The 25,009-nt window shown below is 35.0% G+C and overlaps 2 protein-coding genes across 6 annotated transcripts; one reads left to right on the forward strand and one right to left on the reverse strand.

Moving 5' to 3' along the window:
- Nucleotides 1-375: 375 nt before the first annotated feature.
- On the reverse strand, nt 376-12,007 carry LOC110832700 (sorting nexin-7). 3 transcript variants are annotated; one of them, XM_022069942.2, is made up of 11 exons: nt 11,922-12,007; nt 11,645-11,804; nt 11,360-11,515; nt 11,118-11,228; nt 10,640-10,804; nt 10,044-10,239; nt 8,747-8,907; nt 8,117-8,242; nt 7,395-7,535; nt 5,852-5,986; nt 376-5,579 (listed from the first exon to the last, which is right to left on the reverse strand). In XM_022069942.2, the coding sequence occupies exons 2-11, from the start codon at nt 11,771-11,773 to the stop codon at nt 5,484-5,486; spliced, it is 1,416 nt and encodes a 471-aa protein (XP_021925634.2). In that variant the 5' UTR covers nt 11,774-11,804; nt 11,922-12,007; the 3' UTR covers nt 376-5,483. The 3 variants fall into 3 exon arrangements, with proteins under 3 accessions (XP_021925634.2, XP_021925635.2, XP_021925636.2); XM_022069943.2 differs by having other exon boundaries at nt 11,912-11,977; XM_022069944.2 differs by lacking the exon at nt 11,922-12,007 and having other exon boundaries at nt 11,645-11,905.
- Lkb1 (Lkb1/serine/threonine kinase 11) lies at nt 11,940-24,517 on the forward strand. 3 transcript variants are annotated; one of them, XR_015538077.1, is made up of 10 exons: nt 11,940-12,490; nt 13,397-13,570; nt 13,986-14,118; nt 14,653-14,789; nt 15,562-15,747; nt 16,589-16,761; nt 17,930-18,132; nt 18,409-18,584; nt 18,725-18,843; nt 19,049-24,517. XR_015538077.1 is itself a non-coding variant. In XM_022069945.2 (8 exons), exons 1-7 carry the CDS (start codon nt 12,090-12,092, stop codon nt 18,088-18,090), a joined length of 1,365 nt encoding a protein of 454 aa, XP_021925637.1. In that variant the 5' UTR covers nt 11,943-12,089; the 3' UTR covers nt 18,091-18,132; nt 19,049-24,517. The 3 variants fall into 3 exon arrangements, 1 of the variants encoding a protein (XP_021925637.1); XR_015538076.1 differs by having other exon boundaries at nt 18,409-18,843; XM_022069945.2 differs by lacking the exons at nt 18,409-18,584; nt 18,725-18,843 and having other exon boundaries at nt 11,943-12,490.
- Nucleotides 24,518-25,009: the final 492 nt, after the last annotated feature.

Genomic DNA, 25,009 nt, shown 5'->3' on the forward strand with positions numbered 1-25,009 from the left:
ACTTAACAAGTAGTAAGCCAGTAATGCCACTCTTGCACAAAATACTAATGTCACTGATGATTAACATTCTTAATTTTCTACTTCAGTCAGATGTGTTACTAATTCACATGGAAATAAGATATTTTCACAGGTACTTGCTTCTAAGAAAAAGTAATTTTGCACAGTACATACCCCACTTATTTATGATCAAAATCACAAGTCAGAAATTCATGCTGCATATGTATTTTATGGTGTCGCTGTTCAATATACATTTTTCCAGCACTTATGCTTAATTCTTACTATCTGTGATGTTAATGTTCTTTCACAGATAAATTCTAGGAAGCAGAGTATGAAAAGGAATTATACAAACACAAAATTATAAAATACTGAAGCACACCATTTTCCAATAAATTTATTATTTTCCTTTTCATTTCAACATTAAAATGTTTCCATTTATTACAGGTAATTTTCTGTTAGTTCTCACTACATTCTCATTCACAGGCCAGGAGAAATATTTAATTGAATCAATGTGTCGAAAATTTAAATGCATTGTGCCATGAAGATGTATGGAGGTTAAAAGTATAGCACCATTCATTCCTGATACTAGATACAGGTGAATGGTCACTTTCAAGCACCAGCTGTTTTAACTCATAAAGATGGCTGTCTTGTGGGTTATTGTTGAAGATTACTTTTACCGGACTACACGGTGCAACAACCCAGAAGACAGCCATCTTCAGAATCACCGCTGTGAAAACCTCAAATCCTACTTTACCTCCTAGGGAAATAGCCCCCCAGTACAGCTGGTCTGCACGTACTACAGAAACAAATCACTTTCCATGCAGGGAATCAAACAGCAGTCATCCAGCCCATGGTTAGTCAGTCATAAGCTATCCTGCTTTCTGAATTTAGATGTTACTATATTAATACCCCTGACAAAACAATCTGAACAGATCTTTCAGCGTATTATTATGGGTTTAAGCACCAGATTTGCCAGCCGCAGTGGCCACACAGTCTGAGGCATGGACCTCGTGAGCCTGGCCGCTGGGACCGTGGGTTCGAGTCCCACTCAAGGCACGGATGTTTGTCCGCATCCTTTCTCTTCCAGTCTGATGGATAAAGATTAGCCTCAGAAGGCAAGGTGAAACCCGTGGTACCTTGGCAAGAAAACCCCGTAATAGGGGGTCACCAAATTTCAACACTGAAGGTAGCATATTAAAAAAAAACACCAGATTTATCCTAAATTACTTATGTCTGTCAAGAAATACTCCAAAATATGTTCAAAGTTCCATTTTCAGGGCAACCTAGGAGTTCAGCGGGATCGGTTGATTTGCTGAGGAAAACCTCATCACAGCATTCTACCCAACTGCTTAACAAAGTCACAGCCATTCAATGATTAAAATTAAAGCCCACAGCACTGTGATAATTCTACAAACTGAGGTGATACAGGGCATAGCACTTGCCAACACAGGCATTTAAAAACATAAAGAGATACTGAATAACAGGTAAGAAAGATAAATACACTGAGCAAAACAGAGGATTTCTGACTGTTGAAGCAAGTGGTACATATAATTACCATCAGGTTTTAAGGCATAAATAGATATCTTTGATTAACCTTTAGAATATGACACTTTTTATAACATACACCTTTCAAATATTACTTGAAATATGCAAATAATAAATAATTCACCTCAAGTTGTTCGTCTCTACCGACCGAAGCCAAAGCTCTCTTATGACAAACCAGTCACTGCAAAATGAAAATACATGTGAACTCCACTTCTTCGGATTCTGTATGTCACTATAACTTAAGCTAGACGCTCAAAAATGCTACTGTATTCACATATCCTGTGTGTCAAGTGTTCACATCTGCGTACAGCAATTAACCACTACTCTGCCATATGCAGAAAGACACTAAAAATGCATACAACCATGGTACAAATCATATTACATGTAACACTTATCTACATCTAAATAGCTGGAACACTTTGAAAATAACAAATTTAGAAGACAATGAGAAGTCTTAACAATGCAATGGGGTATGACTGTGTGTCTGTGTAACTGCGGCCTCTAACGGGCCCTTTGACCATCCCCCAAATAACACTAGTGGAATACCATCGGGGTAAAACCAAAGAATGTAGAGAAACATCTGCCCAGTGGCACTTTCTTCACAAATCGTCGGAAGTGAACCCAGGCCTCTGCGGCGAGAAACCAGCAACTAATCCAGTGTCCTATGGCACTGTTTTATACAACAATATACCAGTATGTTTATGTGGATACCAGTTTTCTACCGTAAATGAACCTGCCTTAATTACAGTGTTTAAATATGGCTACCTATTTTACTTGTTGATCTGGCCTTCATTTTCAAATTTTCTTAAGTTTTTAAACCACTAGCTTTCAGTCACAGTTTATTAACACTGGCAATGACAAAAAAAAATGTTATCTCAAGATTGAATTATAAAGAATCTTCCAGACTTATACAATGATAGTGCCTGTAACACATTCCACATTAAAATACAGCACTGGAGCCTTGAAAAATCTGTTACAATAAGTACACATCTCCTTTGGAGCACAATTTACACATTCTAATTTAAGTTTAACTGCTGCAATACTGGATAAATGCTACACATGAGATATATTAAATATCTAATGCTCAGCTGGAATTCTAGTTAATTAGTATGCAAGAGTAAACGAAAAACAGTCTCTTTGTAACAAAAAAGTTAACTGCTTACAAACTTAAGTGATATATGCAAGTGAGATTTCAGTGATGTATAGTTTTTGAGTATATGTTGAGAGTCGTGATGTTACTTATTTTGTTAATATCAGCGAAATTACTTTAAAATAGCCATATCTGAAGGCCCCAAACCTATCAGCTATTTAATATCAGTTTAGATTTTCCTTGTGAATATAAGTATAAAGAACTGAATACAGGTTAAAATGTATTACGTATTAAAGAGAATAAAACTCATATAGTAATTAGTAATTTAAGTTCTACAACTCCACATGCTACATTTTTCACTGCTAGCTGCCAACATTTTAAATTTTACAACACAAACAGCCCTGAATACAACTGACAACAAATTATTTTGATACGAAGCTTATCAGCAATGTCTGTCCTTTTTCACCATTATCTTTGTTATATTTTTATATATTCCCATCTTCAGCCCCTGATGAAGGTGCTTATGTACCTCAGCTGTTTTAAAATCCTGAAAACGTATCACCAGAACAAGTGTAACTTCACAATATTTTAGTTTTGAAGACATAGTTACAGTTAATTACTTAAAAAACTGAAAACATGTCACAAAATAGTTGTAGTTTACAGCAATGCATCTTTGCTTTCAGAAATATTCTGGAAATGAGGTCAATACTACATACTACATGTAACTAAATATTACATCATCATCAACTGTTCCTTTTTAATGTACTGCATTACAAAAGAACATGTCTGTCTTTCCATCCTACATATATAATCAGCACAGTAGGAGTAACAAGTTGATGGCAGATATACAGGTAGAAGAATATGAATATCACCATTATATATTGCACAGAATATTTTGCTTGCACAGGAATAAGACCTCAGGTACTTTTGACACACACTGCATCAGCTGTAATTATAAATGATCCTTGAATAAACATCAGACTTACAGCGTATCCAATACATCAATATCTATAATACCAAATACAACTAATATAAAAACTAAACAAACTTGGGTTTAGTTGATGTGGAATGTTGGTTGCAGTCTGGAATATTAACTACATGAGGAATGCACCGATTTTAAACATCTGGAATTACTGAATTAGGTTTAAGGTTTTTAGTTGTGTAAATATTACTCTTTAAGTTTATCTGTTTGCTAACTCCACTTACCATGAAGTTTAAATGATAGTACTCTTGCTACACATATTTTTAATTTAAATTATATTAAAAGCTGTCCCACTATACGCCATGCGGGCGCTTGGGGGAGAAGTAGTATAGCTGCTACTCATTCTTAACCTCGGCACTAGATGGGGGTGAGTGTTTAGCATGATGCCCCGGCCGCACAACCAGTGTGGATGCAAAGGCTAGAGGAAAAATCCTCTGCCACCATCAGGGATTGAACTCCGGTCATCCAGTCCATAGCCAGTCATTATACTGACTGAGCTACACTGGCTCATTTAAATTATATTAATCTTCAGATTATATGCTTACTAACATCACTTACTGAGAAGTTTAAATGATACTACTCTTCACTTTACCTCTTTGCTAACTGCACTTGGCATGAATTTTAAATTATTATGCTTTTTAGCTTATATGCTTCCTGGCTAATAACTGAACAATTACACGAGCCTCTAACGTAACTCAGCAGCATCAGCTAATACTGCCTAATAACTCTGACAGCTTTGTTTGATTGGGAGGCAGATCAAATATTTGTGTTAATTAAAAAGTAGTACAGTACGAACACACCAACCAACCAACAAATTCTTTGTAACAACATTGAAATTACACATCTAAAATGGCTGAAACAAACATCATCACTTCGTATGAGTGGGAGAACAATCAGATATTTACAGTGCTATGTTACAAATACATCAATCAAAGATCTTGTATAACTCAAATAGAGACTTTACATACCATATTTCCTAGATTTTAAGACACAGTTTTTTCACATTTTAAAATTCCTGAAATCAGGGTGCATCTTAAATTTGATGGCATCTAATAATCGATACATATATTTTGCTGAAAACCTATTACTAAATAAATAGTGTATCTTACAACTGATAGTATCTTAAAATGGAGGAATTACAGCATGTAAAAATGATGAAAACAAATGTCACAAGTAGCTTGCCTATTCATAAAACTGCAAACTACTTTAGAAATGCCATACCCATCTCCAAGTAATAACTAAATACAAGATAATGTGCCTTAAATCCTGTGTAATAGCTTGTTTATTTTACATAGAAATATGTTTCACTTACAGCCTGAACTGTGACACACATTTTATGGCGTTCCACATCAGAAAGTCAGATTGTGAGAGCCAAAACCTGATACACTTTTACACATTCACAAAGTAGAATAAGGAATCGACCAAACTAAATACATCTTATTTCTACACTCACCTAGGAATGTTCTATAAAACTTATATGACTTTCATTCAAATTTGTAAAGATGTTCACTTTTACCACTTTCTCTAAAAAGAAATTTTTCTTTGCCTCACCTAGTATATAAATAAAGGATAAACATAAAGTTTATGAAGTCAATCATAATTTGCAACACATAACAAACAACAATCAATTATATATAAATAACAAATGGTAGTCACAGAGACAAAACCAGTATCCATTTTCTTGTCACTAAACTATATTATTTACATACAATTAAATTTGGTTCTGAAATTGTTACTGATACAAATAACAAGAAATAATTATATCACCTCCCTTCTGCATATTCATAAATTTCAAGACATTATAATGAAATCCATTGAAGTATTACTCATGCAAATGGAATTTTACATCTGAGTGGCGTGACCAGGCAGCTAGCTAGATACTTGCAGTTCAGACTTGCTGTTTGATGAGAATGAAGTGTCTACACCCTTCAAATTTGGAAGTACCTCTTCCCATGCTGTAAGGCACTATAAAGAAAAAAACACTCTACAAATTTAACCAGGGCTTCAGCAACCACACCAAAATCTGCTCTGAACCTCCAAAGCATAATAATTATCAATATTATTATCACCTCTCAAAATTGACATAAAGAAACAAATTTTGAAAAACTCAATATAAAACAATCATGTTAAAAATACTACCACTCTACTGCTGATGAATAAAATTGTGTTGGAAATGTTCTGCCAACATAACAACGTAAACGGGAAAAAAAATACAAAAAAGATGATTTTCATCGTACCTGCTCATAATATTTAATTTGCTGATTAGCTAGTGCCACAAACAACTTCTTCAGGTCAGCCTTCTTTTCGTGATGCCAACGATCTAAATCAGCCCTCAAGTTCTCGTTAGCACATTCCATTTTATCCTGATTTTCCTATAAAAACAAATAAATATTAGAAATGTTCTAGTTGTCACGAATATCATATTTACTTTTGTAATTTCTTGCACAATTTCCCCACTATTTTTAACATCATAAGTACGTGGGAAGAAGGGGGGGGGGGCACAATGTACTCATTATTTTTCTAACAGGTACTTGATGTTATAAAAGCCTTTAAACCCCAATTACTTATATACTTATTTGTAGTTTATTGAATGATGTGGCCAATAATTCACACTACAAAGTTTCAAATGATAAGATGATTAATGAATAACAGATTTTCGAAAGGATATGGAAGCAGTCATGGCCCCATTTGAATAAGAACATGAATGCTCACAGGCTAACAACAATTCCTTCAGTACACTCATATGACAAAAGCCTCTCATATTCTCTGCATTATACATTTAAAAACCGTTGAATCTATGCTACACAATCTCATACCGCCATTTGGTTGAAGGCTACCCATTCAGGCATATCTGACACACATTTTAGGAATTTTATCTACACAAAATACAAATTAAGCAGTTACATATTCGTTTCAGACATTCACTAAAAACAATAAATAACCACTGAGATTTTAGTTTCTTACAGCAGTGAGTATGAAGGGGCTATCTTCTGGTTGATGCACCATGTAAACTGGTAGAAGTTTATTGACATTTCAGAGGTGCCTGCTACCTCCATTACCAGGGCGACCACCCTGATGATGATGAATCCATTAATTATTCTCAAATGTCCCAAAAAACACCTTACTGGATCAGAATATACCTTATCATAAAGATCAGTTTAAGTTTTCCATAGGTTAATGAAAGGCTTTTTTTGTCATCAGTCTTTCGACCTGTTTGATGCGGTACTCCATTTTTGCCTATCTTGCGCCAATCTCTTCATTTCCGCATATTTTTTGCAGCCCACATCCTCAAAAATCGGTGTCACATATTCCAATCATTGTCTCCCCCTACAATTCTTCCCTTCAACTGTTCCTTCCATTACTAAATTAACCAATCCTGGGTGCCTCAGAACGTGTCCCACCATCCTATCTCTTCTTCTCGTAAGATTTCTTTCCATAGACTTCTTCCTTCGCCTATCCTGTCTAAGACCAGCTCATTTCGTACTTTATCAGTCCACTTAATTTTCAACATTTCAAATGCTTCTATCCTCCTTCTTCTTCGCTTTCCCACTGTCCATGTTTCGCTTCCGTATAGCGCTGTGCTCCAAACATATAACTTCAGAAAAATCTTTACGCTTTACTAGGCTTTAATGGGATGAAAAGATGATTATGTAGAGTGAACTGGGACAGTAAGAGAAAGAAAAAGGTCATAAACTTTCAGTTACAAAAAGGAATCTGCCCAGAGGAACTGAACATAAAACACACAATAAGCATCTCGAGTTTAAAATATCTGCAACTGACCTCCACTTGCTTTACTAGCTGCGGTATGGCTTGTGCTAACTTCTGTAGTTTGTCGTCTCTCATTTCTCCACCACTCTTCCACAGAGTGGCTCCTCCAAGGCTGAAACCCCCACTGCCAGATGTTTGCTCTTCTGCCAGCAACTGCTCATAACAAAATTTATGCCAGAATTCCTAAATATTACACATTTCACCTTTCATCAATTAATTTTTCAATCAATAACATTAACTTGACTCTGACTTGAGACTACAGTTTCTGATAGTGGTAACGATGTAGAATGTGATCCCACAATTCTCAGGAATATAATTCCAATGCGAAAACAAAATTTTTTGCGACCCTTGCAGGAATGTTGTTCCCAACCCACAAACAGCTCCGAGGACCGACTGGTAAGGAGGTTTATCAGAGCCAATTTAGATGTGGTGTTGGTAAGAAAATCCTCTGTCTCATTTCTGAATTCATTACTGATAATATTAAATCAATTACTTTACAGACATAAATAATTATTTTAATTTAAATTTATTATAACAGATACAATTAAATACCATATACCATATACAACTACATTTTGAAAACTGTACTTTAAGCGTTCAGTCACTACATTCAGTGTCATCATCTTTGGGATTGCTCTCGAAACGTTAGCGGAAGATATGGTTTATTCGCCATTCAGCCAAATGACGCGGCTTGTAACCCGAGAGTCTTTCACCAATATTTCATATAAACTTACCACATCTTTCTCTGCTCTCTTCTTCTTCAATTCTTCTACGGTAAGTTCATATTCAATTTGAACTGAATCACGGCGATTTAGGGCTTCCTTCACTGCTTCGATATAAAGCACATACTCCTTCAGAGGCTTTGAAATTGAAGAGTAAAACACTTGTAATTACTACTAATAAATGGAAAATATTTATTGTGCAAATGGAAATTAAGAACAAGTTTTTAGCAGAAAATAGTCTGCTTACATAATTACCATCTTCTGTTCATATAATTTTGTTTTACACTGTTTCCTTGGCATTTATCTTGACGTAAATAGGGAAAAATTAATTCTGACTGTCGATATAATATGTGCATAGTTTTATGAAGAGAGAGAGAGAGGAAAGACAGAAGAAAAAAACAAACAAAGGAAAACTGAAAATCAGCATTGTATGATACGTAACACCCATTTTTTAAATAACTAAATAACATATGCAGTCTACAATATTTTGTGAATACAGTTAAGACTTGTGTTAAGCAGATATCTGTCTTAAACAGAAATCATTCAGGTCCCTTGGAATTCGCATTATAAGAAACTTTATTATACATAGATCAATCCATTATCTGTCGATGTACGCAATCTGAAACAAAATGGCGCATTTACCTGGGCTATGTCAGGAGTGTATGTAACGAGAACATTTTGCTGCGCTTGTGCATTGTGTTCTATCGCAGCAGCCATGGCCAGTAACACCGGGCTGAGTTCAGGCTCTGACGCAGACCAGAGCGTGAAGATCGGATGCATCTGGTGCAACTCATTCAAGTAATCTGGAAAGGTAAAGCCAGTGACGGCGTGGAAATTATCTAAAGGTACAACATACGGAACCCTAAGGACATATTTTAAAGCATATATCTGGTGTGAGGAAATGATAATTTTCAGGTCAGATGGAACAATCACCACCACTGGTATGGGACTAGTAAGCGACAGCAGTGAATGGACAGAAGTGGAATTTTGGCACAAAATTACCAATGTCACAGTCAAGTGGTTAGAACTCCTGCTTCATACTTACAAATTCCAGGGTTCAAATCTTGGCCTGGATGAGGTTTGTCAAGGTTTTCCTCTGTGCCTCCAATGAAATTCCAGGATAGTATTTTAAATTATGACACAATCACTTACTTCCATATTCTTTCCAAGTCATTAATTTTTCATCATTCTATCATTCAACACTATGTCGTTTGAGCTCCTGACAGCATAATTAAATAAAGAACAAATAAATAAATAAAACTATTACAAATTAAACAATGAAACCAATCAAAATCAATTAAATGACTCTTAGTCCTCTCTAATATTATTAGGTTATCATATTATATAACATGGTAATCCACCTACAGTTGTGCTTTTGACATTGTCTCATTGTCTTCCATGAAACATGAAGACAATGCAAAAAGTTTGAGTGAGGAATCAAAATGGAAAGACCCTGTGAGGCGGATAACAAATGAGAGTACGGAAAGGGAGGGTGCAGGTATGAGAGGAATGTTTATAGGACAACCGGGAGTAAAGAAGGTTTTGTCATAAGACAACCCACTCCAAAATATTTTTCACAAATGCATGGAACTTCAAGTTGGCCGTAACAGAATGAAATCAAATAACTGAAACCACAGACAGGTGGTAACAAAGGCTTTTGGTGATGACTACGATGATAAAGATGAGTATCATACCTACAAATGTTGTAATCCACTGCATTTAATTAAAAAATATTATTTGATTAATTTCTTCTTCCAGTAATTCATTAACAGACACTCATGAAATTAAATGAGCATTTATAACCATCTTAAGAATCCGCAGCTTCATGTTCGGTGTGTTAATGACGACGCAACATTCTCTCACCTTTCAGCTCTTACCGAATTCTTAATTGAAAAACAATATTTGAAGATGAAAGAAAGTGAATCATTTCTACACACACCTTGCCTCTCTTTGTGGATTCGCTGGCTAACCCTTTCCACACTGCTCAGTTTCTCTCCAAGTGTGGTCACATATTCACGGACCTGCTCAAACTCTTGCGCGCGCTGCCGCATCATGTACACTGCAGCCAGATTGTGGAAAGACGTGGACATTCGACCAAGTATACCTTGACGACTCTTACGGTGAATTGAGAATTCCTTCCGCAAACACAAATGATTTCAATATAAATTAAGAATATGACTTGAGAATAACATTGAGTCCTACCGAAGCAATGTTACAAAATGTTAACTTACTGGCATATTATTCAGACATAAATGACAAGTATACTTCAAAATAAATGTCTCAAAATTGCCCAGAACATACCACATCAGTTTAACGCATCTTTGGCCCAATACGTAAACTATTTTGAATTTCACTAGGTGATATTTCACAGTCATTTAATAGCTAACGTATAGTATCCAGTATACCGATATTCCCAACACTTTTGTTTCCAAAGAAATTTTGCTACTTGCATTTCTTTTGCGTGAAGTATGTCATGGAGATATTAAGTGTGATGACTGTGACAGACAATATTAAAATTCCAAACTTGCAACTTACTGATGGTTTAGCAGTGAGAAAGATCTTCACACTTTGGTTACAGCTTAGCACAGGATGATTAGCTACACGATTCAGGAATCGATGAAGCAAAGCCATTCGTGCCATGATGAACTCTTTGGAATAACGATCCAGCTGAGCAAGAAGCGTGTGTTTTCCAGGCAATGGCTGGAAGAGTTTACATAATTTGCAATGTGTTAATGGTGACACACTGGTGATCCTGTAAACAGTAGTTAGGGGTTCCAAACATTCCTTCACCTTCCATATTTTTATCCACTCAAATATACAGAAAAGGACAGGGACTTCCTTAAGAACTGGCTGGGAGTTAAAGGTGAGACAGACATCCAGACAACTGGTCTGCTATGTGACAAAGAATTATAGAACTGTAAACATATGCACAATAGCCTGCTCAATTGTGCACATGTACATGACGGCATAAAGCATGCACACATATGATGGAAAGGGGCTATGTATTACTCACTGGAATGAGATGTGTTGGAAATGCATCGACCAGCTTCTGACGGAGCCAAATAAAGTCATTATAGCGTCTTCGAACAACATACTCAGTTTCATCAAACTCAGCACGAGAGGTCTGAAAATGAAAAACCGTATATTTTCAGATTGCACATCTTCACTAAAAGATCAACAAAATTTAACAAATTATCATATTGTGTTGTGACAGTCCCCATACATATGAATAATAAAACAGTTGTATTTCATTACCCTTGTTGTAATTCGAAATGTAATGTATGTCTCAAGAGTGTCAAGATGTTTTTGTGGATTGTCAACTTTTACTTGAAGGTCTCGCGTATCCAAACCAAATTCTGACATTTCTTGGTCAGGGAGAGTGGAGAAACTTTCTATTGATGGCGAAGCCACCTGAAATTTGAAAATGAATGTTAAGAATAGCAATCATGCCGTAAAATGTGAGTCTTACATAGCTACAAGTATACCATGATAGTAAAGTCGTGCTTCGAGTAACTCAACAGGTGAAGACATTGGTATTACCACAGATCCCTCCAGTGATGTGCTGTAATTTGACATTATGTCCGTGTCTTTACTGTCTTGCTTCTTTAATAATGTAGACTTGCATTCGGAAGAAACTTCTAAGACAGCAGTGTCCTCGGAATCCGCCATTTTTCGTATTATAATTATTCACATTCACCACCTAAAACCCAACGATAATGAAACACTTTCGAAAGTTAAAGAAATATACAACCTACAATGCCTAAACGTAAAAGCGTAGTAAACAAAAAATATCCAATCAGAATATACTATGAGATACTTTGTGACAGGGACTCCGCCCACTAAGGACATAACAAGAATAGTTATTCCAGCTGTAATCTCTGCGGTAAACACTGCATCTCAATTACATCCTATGATGTCGCTGCTTATATCTTCTTTCATTTGTTTCCGAAAATAGGGTTATGGTACATCAAAATGGTTGATTGTTATGCGATGTCAGACCGGTAATGTGATAAATTTTATGTACTGTAAGTGTTTGGTTTTGAAAATGGACAAAGAAATGACACTAGACGAAGATTTTAGACTGGATGATGAAGAAATCAACTCTGGGATTTTTAGTGATCTGGAGCCTGTGACTTGGTTAAACGAAGACGATACAGAGGTTAACATGTTCTTTCACAGAGTGGATTCAGATCAAATTATTTATCAAACAAAAAAGAAAAAATGCAAAATGATAGGGAAATATGTAATGGGGGATCTGTTGGGAGAGGGTAGTTATGGTAAAGTGAAGGAAATGTTAGACTCTGAAACACTCTGTAGGAGGGCTGTAAAAATTCTGAAGAAGAGAAAGCTTAGGAGGATACCCAATGGTGAACAGAATGTTCAGAGGTAAACAACGCCAATTAACTATGTAATCTAACCATTATTAGTGTTAGCAATAGTTTATCATATACTTAAATTGTGTACTTTATTAATACAATTTAATCATGAACCTCCAACCAGAAAAACAACACACTTACTACACAAGTCAACACACACAAAACAGTTAATCTTTTGTAGATGATTATAAACTCTCATCCTGTGATGTCACTAGTAAATAATTCTGTAGCATGCACATTTTGCCTCATGAACAATTTGAAAGTGCATGAGATTGGTGGGGGTCCGCAGTGGCCGTGCTGTCTCAGGCGTGGGCCTTGTGCCGCTGGGACCGTGGGTTCGAATCCCACTCAAGCCATGGATGGTTGTGCTCGTTTTTCTGTGTTGTGCTGTCCTGTGTACAGGTAGAGGCCTTGCGACGGGCCGATCCCTCGTCCAAGGAGTCCTACCAACTGTCTATAGAACAAGCCAACGAAAAGTTGGGACCCGCAGTGCTCAGGCACTTGAAGAACGGTTCGTTCACAGTATCCCAGTATGAGATTGGTATATGATTAATATATTTCTGAAACTTTCTCGATGAAGTTGTATTCAGAATTCTGATTTTACCTTTAAGTATGATATTTCACACATGGAATTTTCATGATGTATCTTGACTTATTAGGTCTTTAATTTAAATGTAGCTGTTTTCACAAACAGAAACAGGTACCATATTATTAACAGATGTAACAGACCATTACCTCCAATTTATATTATATGTTGTCAAATCTTTCCCAGACGGAAATTTTGTTTGTACATGAAGCATTGCAATGCAAGAAATGTGTGGTATACAAATATCTGTTAGATTTCTATATGTCTTCAGCTTATTATACTTCTGTTGTGTTTAAAGTATAGCCTCTTATGCTGTGTTACTGTTTTTAGGGAGATCCAACTTCTTAAAATATTGAAACACAAGAACGTGATAGGACTTGTTGATGTTTTATGTAATGAAGAAAAGCAGAAAATGTACATGGTTTTAGAGTATTGTGTTGGAGGTCTCCAGGACATGTTAGAGAGTACACCAAAAAAGAAATTTCCACTTTGGCAAGCTCATGGGTATGTTCATTTTTGTAATATAGAAATTTCTAAAAAGGATTTTTTTCATATCTCTTATTTAGGTAGCATATCATCAGTCGTGTTATCCTTTTAAGATTAATTAACGGTGTTTAGAGAATGTTTGCCAAAATGTTGGTTGACATGAAACATGATGCAGCTCTCACCCAAAAATCAGTGTTATACATTCAACTTCAGCCATGAAAACCTATGGACAAGAAATAAATGTTTGCTCTGAGATTCATGCGTAACCTGTGAATATACTATGTTTGCAAAATGAAGAGTTGCTGATTATTAAAGCAGGTGATACGTATAGTTACCATTGGACTTTAAAGGGTTATTTGTATATATAAGAGAATGGTTATATTCTAAATTGTTAATATGGCTTATACATGTTGGACTTATATTTCATCATCAGGTACTTCTGTCAGTTGGTTGATGGCCTGGAATATCTCCACAGTAAAGGAATTATTCACAAAGATATTAAACCAGGAAACCTTCTCCTTACACTTGATGGCACATTGAAAATTTCAGACCTTGGGGTTGCAGAGGTAAGATCTGAAATAATAAGAAGCTGAAGTTTATCTAAATAATATATAAAAATTCAGTCCCTACCTCAAAGAAAACACAACATATATCAATGATAAATTGGTTAATGCTGTTTGTGAAATACTGCTGTTAAAGCAAGCTGTACATGTAGTTACAAGTTTCAGGTTATTTAACTTCCTTCATGATCTTTCTGTTCATGTCTCATGATTGCCCTGGCATGTGTCCTCTCCTTTGGATTTGTTCCACAAATTATTTTTCCCAGTGACGAACAAGAGAAATCAAAAATCAACGTAACACACCGGACTGAGACATAATTCTACTGTCAGTAGTGGTACCCTAGCAACTATTCCAATAAGTACGACTATTAATTGTGTATTACAAGTTATAAAATATTTTTAGTATCTTCTGGAAAACTTAGTGATTTCAACATACGTGATTTTTAAAGGAAATTAACAATATGGCAGTTGAATAACAAAGTCACCGAGGTCTGTTAACGAAACTGTCTCAAATATGTGATAATTTTGTTTTTTTGACAGGCACTGGATATGTTTGCTAAGGATGACACGTGCTATACAGGGCAAGGTTCACCTGCATTCCAGCCTCCAGAAATTGCAAATGGTCATGAAAAATTTTCTGGATTCAAAGTTGACATCTGGAGTAGTGGCGTTACACTGTAAGATCTAAATTATATTCATAGTTCTTGGTTGTGTAGTAATTTCTGTGTTTTGTAAAAATTGTAAGCTGATTACTAATATTTATGTATGTTTGTATAGGAATTCTGTGTGTGTGCACAGAAAATAAAATTAAAAATTTATAATATGACCTGGACAGTCTCTAGCCATTCAGTGTGTTCATTGACTGTTTTTGATTAAAATGCATTTTAATTTCATCTCTAACAACCAGTTTAGATACATACTAGTGTGTAAGTCATAACTGAATAGGTTTTTTATAAACGTGTCAGTGAAACAAGAAATAGAATCAGTAAACATGTATAAATACCATAATTCATACAGATATCAGCAAGAAAATTCTGTATTTACTCTCATTGTTACTTTATACTGAATGTTTTTGCTGCTGATAATAATTTGGATTTTCTTATTTGAATGTCCAAGTGATTAAATTACAAAAGGCTGACAGCAGTAATGCCTCAAACTTGCATTTCTCTGTCCAAACATTTTTAAAAATGAGAAACATGAGAGCTAATTATGTGGAATAAAACTAGAAAATTTTGATCAGTAGAATCATGAAAGAATTTCGTTAAGGGCAGATTCATCAAAATTGAGAACAAATTAATATATTGATTAATGTGAGTGAGTTTGTAACATTATAACAGTATTTTATATTATGAAACATTTTTAAATAACTTTCATTACATGCCACATTTTGGAAAATGTTTATTTTGTTCTGGAATGTAATTTCACTTTGTATTTTGCTTTTTCCTGTAGGTATAATATAACAACTGGTGTCTATCCTTTTGAAGGTGACAATATTTATAGATTATTTGAAAATATTAGTAAAGGAGATTTCAGTATTCCAAGTGAAATTGAAAATCCTTTGCGGGCATTGCTGGAAGGAATGCTGCAAAAGGATCCAGCAAAAAGATTATCATTACCACAGATACGACAACATCCGTGAGTAATTTTGTTCAAAATTTTTGTCTAAGCCAAAAAGTGAATTTTATGGGGAAGAAAGTTTACATAATGTAATATTATACACTCAGCACACATTTCATGTTACATATAAATAAATAAATAAATTGTTCGTGTGAGGATATCTATGTAGCTGTAGAACTTCTTCCTTATGTAATTTCCGCGTTTGTGGGTTGACTTTTGCATTCAGGTTTTCAACTGTCTCTATCTACCCATTCTTGCATTTCATCTACCCTCATGCGAGCTAACTATAGCCATTTAATTACACATTTTAACCTTATTTAATCAGTTCATCATCTAAACTACTGTGTCTTTGATGTGCACCAATTTTGTTTTACTTAATACATGTGAAACCCTCTCCCTAGTTTTAATTTTACATCTGTTGTAATATAATACATTTTATTAGCTAAACAGATTAAAAAATATGAATTTATACTTCCAAAACAATCTTTAATCTTATGTGCCAAGAAATACAGCAATGATTTAAAATGTTTCTGTTTTAGACTTTACAGCAAAAGTAAAGGATCACATGCGCTAATATATATATCACTTAGATTGCTGTCTTCTGGGTTATAGCGCTGTGCAGTCTCATAGCAATTTACCACTGTTTCAGAGGTGCTTTCTGCCTCCATCATCAGGGAGATGATGATGATGATGGAGGCAGTAGGTACCTCTGAAACGTTGGTAAACTTCTATCAGACGACACAGCGCTACAACCTAAAAGACAGCCATCTTTATGTTCACCATTGCCAGAACCTCAAATATTATTGATATTGCTAGCTTTTAAATTTGTTGTGAAATTTAACATTGTCTTTTATTTAAGCTGGTTCACACGCAAGCCAACAAGAACTCTAGAATATGTCCCTGTTCCCCCGTTGCGTGGAGATGAATTTCACACGATGACAGTGTTGCCATATCTAATAGAATTTCATTACGGAGATGATTCAGCCACAACTGAGAATCATACAGAATATATTACAGAACGTGAGTTAAATGGTAAGATTTGAATTAGAATATTTCATTCTGATATATTTTCAGCAAAAGTGGAAAGTTTTAGACCTGTTTATAATGAAAGTACTAATTTAATTAAGAAAATCCTAAGATTCCAGTGAAGTGAACTACTTTTATGGAGAATTTTTACCTTGGGCAAGAAGTGCTATCTACTGAAATCTCTGTTTATTGAATACAAACTGTGGGGTGTATGAAACCTTTCAGAGGATTTGCGATAGTTTTCTGATTATATTAGTGTAAGTTGAATTCATAAAATAGTTATGTGTGGCAGACTGCCAATCTGTTTTTTTCATCCAATAATAATGTTATAAGGGAGGTGGTGACCAAAAGTTTGCCTCTATTCACTTTTCTATATAAAATATAAAAAAATTGTGAATTCTATTTATTTTTGTTTTAGTACAAATTAAGTATTTACATGACAGAAATGTAAACAGTTATATATTCATTGTTTTCTTGTTAAAGTTAATGCCTGCGACTCATTTAAGACAAATAATTCAATTATTTAATCTTCTGAAGTAAATTGTTTTCTGGATATTATCCACTGTCCAAGACTAAATAAAATCAATAGAAACCACAAAGTTTTGGAGATGGGAGTCTATCTCCATCTTCTGGTAAAACCTACTCTGTTGGGCCCAATCGATAGAGCTAATCCCTATCTCCAGACACAAAATTAAGGAAGTTGTATTTATTATTACTATTATTTGTTGTCAGCCCCAGTTGCTTGTCTGAGATGCAGTTACTAGTTTCCTTTCCTTTCAGAAGAAAATAATTTCTAAAATATATTGTGTTGATTTAGCTGTGTGTGGATAGGGAGAAATGTACACATGAGAATAAATCTCTATTGCCCCCCCCCCCCAAATACATCAACATTTAAGATGGGGTTTCAGATATTCTGATTTTTTGAGCATTGGATGTTTGACTAGAAAAATGCTTGAGGATCATTGAATTATATTAATCGTTTTCAAACTTGCCGCTGGGTGGTGGCGAGCACTCAGCTCCATGCTGAGTTCATTTTTCGCTTTTAGCAACATATTGGGTGGGCCTCTGAGCCAGTATGGAAAGGGCAAGGAGAAAAATCCTGTCACTGCTGTTGAGTCGTATGAAGGATAAATGCATGCATGAACTGAACCAGTTGCTGTTGGCATTATTTCAGAAGAAAGGAAGTTACAGGAGTTAGAAATACATGCACAAGCAGTAACCAGAGATAGCAGTGTGAGTCGACGCGGAGGAGGAGGAAGCGGGAACAAACGGCGATGGAGACGCCCCATCTCGTGCATCAGTGTCAAAAAATTCCCTTCCTGCAAACAGTCATGATGTCACACAGCTATGTTGTTGTTGATGTACACAATGGTAAAGGTGAGTTCTATATTTTTAATTGTACCATTCTACATGATAATTTAAAATGCTCCGTAATAGGAAATATCATCTCAAATCAAGTGGCAAGTGGCAGTAAGTAGTACTTTAGTACTTACCTTCAAGATGCTGTCGTTCAGCAACTTCATGTTTCTGCCGGCATATAGACAGTTGACGGTGATATTCTGGGTTTTGGTGCTGTGTAGACTCATCAGTAGATGCCAGCATTTTGAAGAGATTCTGTCTTTATCTTCCGGGTTGTTAATGCTCATATTTCAGGATGCTTCAGGCAGCTTGCTTCCTGTAGATGGGTGAACAGCTCCTCATACGTCTCCTTGTTGATCTTAGTGCCTCCAGAAATAAACTCGTGGCTCGATGGCATGCCAGCCAAAGGAGGCAGGCTCAACCCTGCCTGCCACATTGTCACTTTATTCACGTCTCAGAACATTCTGAAGGTACTTTGTAATTGCTATAGATGAAGACTAATTCAAGACTTACCCGACTGAAACATTCAAAACAAAAGTGAATAGTTTGTTCCAAAATGACTCCTATATCACATACCTTCATATTGTTCTTGGGGTTTTCCCATTTTCAGAGGTTCCTTGTTCTCATCTTCTTCTCGTCTGAAGTTAGGCCAATAAATGACTGATTTCAGCCTCAAGATTGTAACTGTCCAGTAGTCTAATGGTCGTCTGGGCTTTCGTCTTCCTACGGGTCAGTAGTCATGTTTTTGGTGTAAAAGGTCTTTTACTGTTTTAACATGACATAACCAGTTTTGTTTTATGACCATTTTTCTCTGTTTAATTTGAATCTAGTCTGTCATAAGCATCTGCAAAAGTTAATTTCTGCAACACATGTCCATACATTGTCAAATAATGTTCATTATATATAATTTATTTAGTTTCTTTCTGTATTCCAGAATATTCCATACAATATCCATGTTGCTGCTGAAACAAGTCACTACACACACACAAAGTTGTTGATAGCTACAGATATTTATGTGCCACCAGTGCGATGGATATGAAAAAAACAAGATTAGCAAGTGGATAGATTTAATCTGCAGTAAATCAAGCTTTCAAGCTGGCTGTGTGCACTCCGTTTGTACCACAAAGACATCTTCGAACAACCTGTGACCAATACAACAAAATATGAAATGAAAACACTGATTCTAAGAATTGTTAACTAATTCCATTTGAATGTTTTGTGTTGGTAGGTATGTGTAAATATCTAAATTGCCTTTTTTTAAGTTTGAATCAAATGTTAAAATGTGTGGAAACCATTTTAAGTGTGAGCAAATGAGACTGTTCTTTACCAGTATACATTTCAAAGTGTCCCCCTTTTTTTGACATAAGCTGCGATCTTAATATTATACGCTGTTGTAATTTTTTATTGAGGAATATATTTGATTTCAAACTTAAAATATGGTATTTGCAGTCTGTGTTTAACTGTTTTGTGTGTGTGCTGGAACACGTGTAAATAATGAATCTTTGTGCCATGCTATATTAAAGCCATAAGGAGAATTCTGTAGTAATGAAAGGTTAAACATATCAGTAGGCCTCCAACAAAGTTGATTTTGAGAGGAGTAAGCAAGTACAAGTACTGACTACCTATCCATCATTATATCATATTAATCTATTGAATAAGATCTTGATGAGTAATATAATTTGTTAAACAGCCAGAGTTGTAGAAGTTCAATTATAATGAACTGTTTCAAAATTAATATAAAATATGATACAGAACAGAAGAGAGTAAAAGATGGAAGTGTACATGAAGGTAAAACATTTATCAAAGTTTCGATATTGAAAGCTGAAGCATTGAGCGGTGGAGGCAGCAAGCACCTCTGAAAGACTGGTAAACTTCTACGAGACTGCATCTTCAAACTCGCTACGTTCGGAACCTGAAGTCAGACCACTGATTTTGAAGGTTGATCCGCGCGACTATTCGATGTTCCTCACTGGAGTCCCTCCTACAGACAACTATTGCTAAACTATAATACAGGTTGTTCATAAATTAGTGGATGATTTGAAAGGTTTGTAATTATTAATTTATAATATTAATACATACAGAAAACTTATGTTTTATGAAAGTCACACAACATTAAAGTTCTTTCACATGTGGTCACAGACATTCATACATAAGTTTTCTGGGTTTTTTAATTGTCTGCTAATTTTGGGACAGCCTGTATTATAGGGATTATATTGAAACACTTCAGTAACTTAATTTTCTCCAGTGTCAGGAGATAAAGAGGATTGTTGTTTCATTGTTAACTCTTTCTAAAATTGTTAACATTTATTTAAATTTTCTATGTGCATGCCATTGTACTTAAAAAGTACAATTCATTTATAGGATTCATTTTAAAAAATCAGTCATTTTTATTGCATGAAATTAGAACTTGTATGTGTAACTTAGAGGATAAATATTTGGACATAGTTTCTTCCATTTGTTTTTTCCTCTTACATATATTTAATGGGAGAAAATAATTTCAAAATTGTTTTGTATCCAGTACTTGTTATTTATTATTTTGAAGGTGGTAAGTGATCTGTTTAAAAGAAATTTAATTCAATATGACAGTGGGTATTTGATATGACTTTTTCTTTGCCAAAATGTTTCTGTGACTTAAGAGCATATAATATGAGATAGGATCAAAAAGTTCCAGGAGAATATATTTACCTTGTGCAGTTGAAATTTTTCTTTTTGCTGCCTTCAGAATAGAACCATCTCCTGTCTGAACCTCTTCCAAGACGATGAAATCTGCACCAATCTGTAGCTCTTTCGTTCATGGTAACGGGTAGTAATATGCAGGGGCAAGCACTGGTAAGGCAGATTCTGAAGCACAGAACACCTTATTTCACCAGGTAATCAGTAACCAGTTTATGGGTAGGTATGCCAGGAATTTACCAAGGTGTACAGCAGCCAGGTGCCAGTGCACTATATTTGCAATATTGGGGTTTCAATCTACTCTTTTTTATCAGCTGTCTGCTGACAAGGGCACATTCTTCTCATTCATGTATGAGTTTTCATGGTATCACAAGGTCACAGATGCAGTGAATATTTAAACTGTTGGGAGGAATAGCATTAAATTATCACGTGATATGTCATACATACCCATAAACTCACCAGTCATTACCCCGCAGTCCTGCTGCACGATCTTGATTGCAACAGCGTTTATCCATATGTGAACTGCTACCAGCCCTCCTTCATACAGGTCATTCTTCATGATTGAAAGCTATACATTTTTGTCTTTCCTTTGTGCTCTACTGCTATATCCTTCCACATCTCATCATTTCCAAAGTCTGTGCTGAAGTCTTAAAGAGCTGAACCATAACTTGATGTACAATCGCTGCTCAAAGTCAGACATCATGGAAAAATGAACCTGACAACAGGTGCAGCAAAGTGACTTTCAGCCACCACCATAACTGAGGGAATGTGCAAACAGAAACATAAAGAACACCAAACTCAATGTGCGTGGCTTTCGATGGCCACCACAACTAAGCAAGCGCACGTGGAGAAATGAGACCTCCTCTGCGATGAATCCAATATCCCTCATTCTCATCACGTGTGTGGAGACGCAGATCATTTTGGTAGTAACTTCAAACTTCTGAGTATTTTCTTACCCTACTTCACATATTGTAAAAGGTCGCACATATGATAACCTCATGTGAACAATTATTATGCATTGTTCTAATTCAAGTCTTGGTGTAAAATTGTCTCAAAGGTCTCAGCAGTGGTTCAATATGACAACTTCTGGAACAGAAATGTAAATTATGAAAACGAAATTTCTTTTCATTTACACATTTAGTATGATTCACACGGAGTTAAAAACTGGTCGAACATAGCAAATGCAATTTATAAATATGTTCACATATATGATTGTAAACTTTTGTGGCGACTGACTCAATGAAATCCTCTCAGGCCATCAGCTGTCTCAAGTGGTCAAAAGAAACCAACATTTTGGGAACCACCTCCAGCTCTACCAGCCCTAGCCAATAGAACCTAATGGGTGGAGTCAAGCACTCACTTAGCCTGACCTTTGATTTTCATTAGCTTACTGGACTCCTCCCTGATGATGATAACAAGGATGGTTCCAAAAATTCTGGTTTCTTTTGACCACTTAATGTGGCTGATGGCCGAAGAAAATTTTAGTATGTTCATGTTTTTCTTTTGCACTTATATAAGTACAGATTGTGCTGTCATATCTTTAATTTTCATTGTGTGTTCATTACCAGTATATCAAACCAGTGAGATGATGCATATAGCAATACCAGGCTGAATAATACAATTTCAAGTATGATCCATCTTTGTTTTTACATTCTTTTATTATAACAATATATGAACTTGTGAAAATAGACAAACTCATAAATCAGAAAACATTTATCATATATATAAACTCCATGGAGCAGAGTCCTTGAAAAGTCGACAATATGCTCAGCTAGTCGAGAAATTCCCCACATACTATTAAACCTGAGGGTTCATTACCGTGTTCACGAGAGTCCATCTAGAGCCAGTGAATTCTAGTCATGACACTGAATGTTTTCAATAATGGCATACCTGAATATATGATCCGAAATGCACATTTAAGTGTGCTAATTGAGTTTCTTCCCAATATATATGTACCTTTACAATGGTAACATTTTATGAGAAAGAACTGCAGACATAATCTTTTAAGGAAGAATAATAATAATAATGGCAGATTTACATAATAACTTAGCACAGTACTGTGAAAATAAATGTCTATAGATTACAAAGAAAAACAAGTTATACTATCAATTTAAATATGATGTGGTGTTGCTATGTAAACAGTTAAAGGTCTGTTGCCGAAGTTAAACTATTGTGTATACAAAGTGATTCTTCCTTGCGTGCAATAAATATATGGATCATGTTCTATTCCTAAAATGAGTTCAAAAAATTCTTCTAAACTTAACAGTTTTCTAGTAAACTATACATTTCAGATGTCCCCACACGTAGATTTAAACAGGAGTGAGACAAGGCGATTGTGGAGACCACAAAACAGGCCGGTTTCATTCTATCCATCAATCTGGGTAGTAAGAGTCTAAAAATACCTTTACATTAAAAAAAAAAGAGCTCCATCATGCATAAACTACATAGTTAGTCACATTGCATTTGTACATCCTACATTGGATAAAGTAATTCCATAAAAGAAATTTAAATAGGAGACTCTTGAGTGATGAGATTCTCATTATTCTTGTGCAAACAGTTGTAAAGTGCTCAATGTTGCCATATCTTGGTAACGGAATACTTGCGACCATGTGCGTATAGGAGCTTTATGCCTTTATTTTACGATAATAAGTGCTTATATTTATTGCATGTAATTAAGAATCACTCTGTATATGGTAGAGATTACATAACACTCATTTTGTATTTTCTGGATAAAATATAATTCAGCTGTTAACTGTACTATATACTTAATTATCGATGGTTATTAGTGAAACTTTGGCCATTCCCTGGTGTATAAATATACTGTTTGTGTTGTGGATACACTATCATAACCAAGACTTAGAAGGTACTTTAATTAAACAACATTAACATAATACATCTGCCTATCTCAGAAAGATTTACAATTTCTTTGAATTATATGAACATGTGCAATAGAATTTTAAAATTAAGGCACTGTTGATTAAGGTGTAACATATAATGTATGGTAAATTTTAAAGGAAACTTCCTTGAACAATTAAGGGTTTGAATTGATGAATAATACATTTGTGATCTTCATGAAAATTTAAATAACACTTCTGATGTTATCAACAGATCTTAAGCCAGTACTGATTTGCTGAGAGTTAGAGCTTATATGAGATGTTTGCTTTAAAAGGGAAACACACAATAAAATTCTAAACAGTACAAAGATGTTTTCCTAATGGATTGAATAACCAAAAGAATTAATTTAAGTGTAAGCAGATACAGAGATTTATTCATATGGAGAACTGTATAGTGTACATACAAGAAATATATTATTTGTGACAAAGAAATATGTGGTGTTATGAAGAATGGGATTCCAGTGACTTCTTTCAATTACTGATATTAATTTTATCAAAAAAAAAAGTGGGAATACAAAGACTGAAAATCATTTTTGTCTTGCACCATGGGATACTATATATCCATAGTGTATGGCAAGATGGCCAGCCGTAGAGTTCACTATTTTTATCAGTTTGATTTGATAGCTTCTGAAATACTTTCATACTGTCACTAAAATGAATCTTGCTAGTAGAATGCCATAAACGTCTTTAATTTATATTAACTAAACTGTACCAAAGTGTTGTGTACAAAGTCTCAAAGTTGTTACAGATACACAAACGTCTTTCAGTCGAGTTTCTGTATTCATATGTACCAAAACTAACAAAGAATCATAAATGGTATGCTTGTGATTATCAAATTATGTAGTTTTTCTTTTAGTTTTCCTAAGAAAAGTTCACTTTGGGAGGATTTGATTCTTTCATAGATGATCATCATAAAATTCAGCTGTATCAAATATAAATAATCATGAACTTTGTGGTGTAACATTTTAAAAAGTAGGCTTATAACTAAAAAATCTAAAGATGCTGATACATCTCTTATACATATTTATGCGGATAGCAAGAAGGTAATAGCAATTTTTGTTACGCCAAAAGTGATGTTGGCACCAGAGAATAAGATAGCAGATATAAATAATTTGAAACTTCCCTCATTCACACCCAGACGGTTTTTGTTTTTGGAGCAGTGATAACACTACAACAGACTTAATAACATCGCTGCTGTACTGATAGAATGTACGTGTGATATGACCGCGATCATAAGGCATAAAAAGTATTGACATTTACAGAAGAAAGACAGTTACGTATAATGTTAATATGAGCCAGAGGAATGTCTACAGATGGACGGAACGATT

Source organism: Zootermopsis nevadensis, unplaced genomic scaffold (assembly GCF_977971745.1).
Source record: "Zootermopsis nevadensis isolate Lab colony 2312 unplaced genomic scaffold, Znev_1.0 Znev_ptg000031l, whole genome shotgun sequence".
Classification (NCBI taxonomy): domain Eukaryota; kingdom Metazoa; phylum Arthropoda; class Insecta; order Blattodea; family Termopsidae; genus Zootermopsis; species Zootermopsis nevadensis.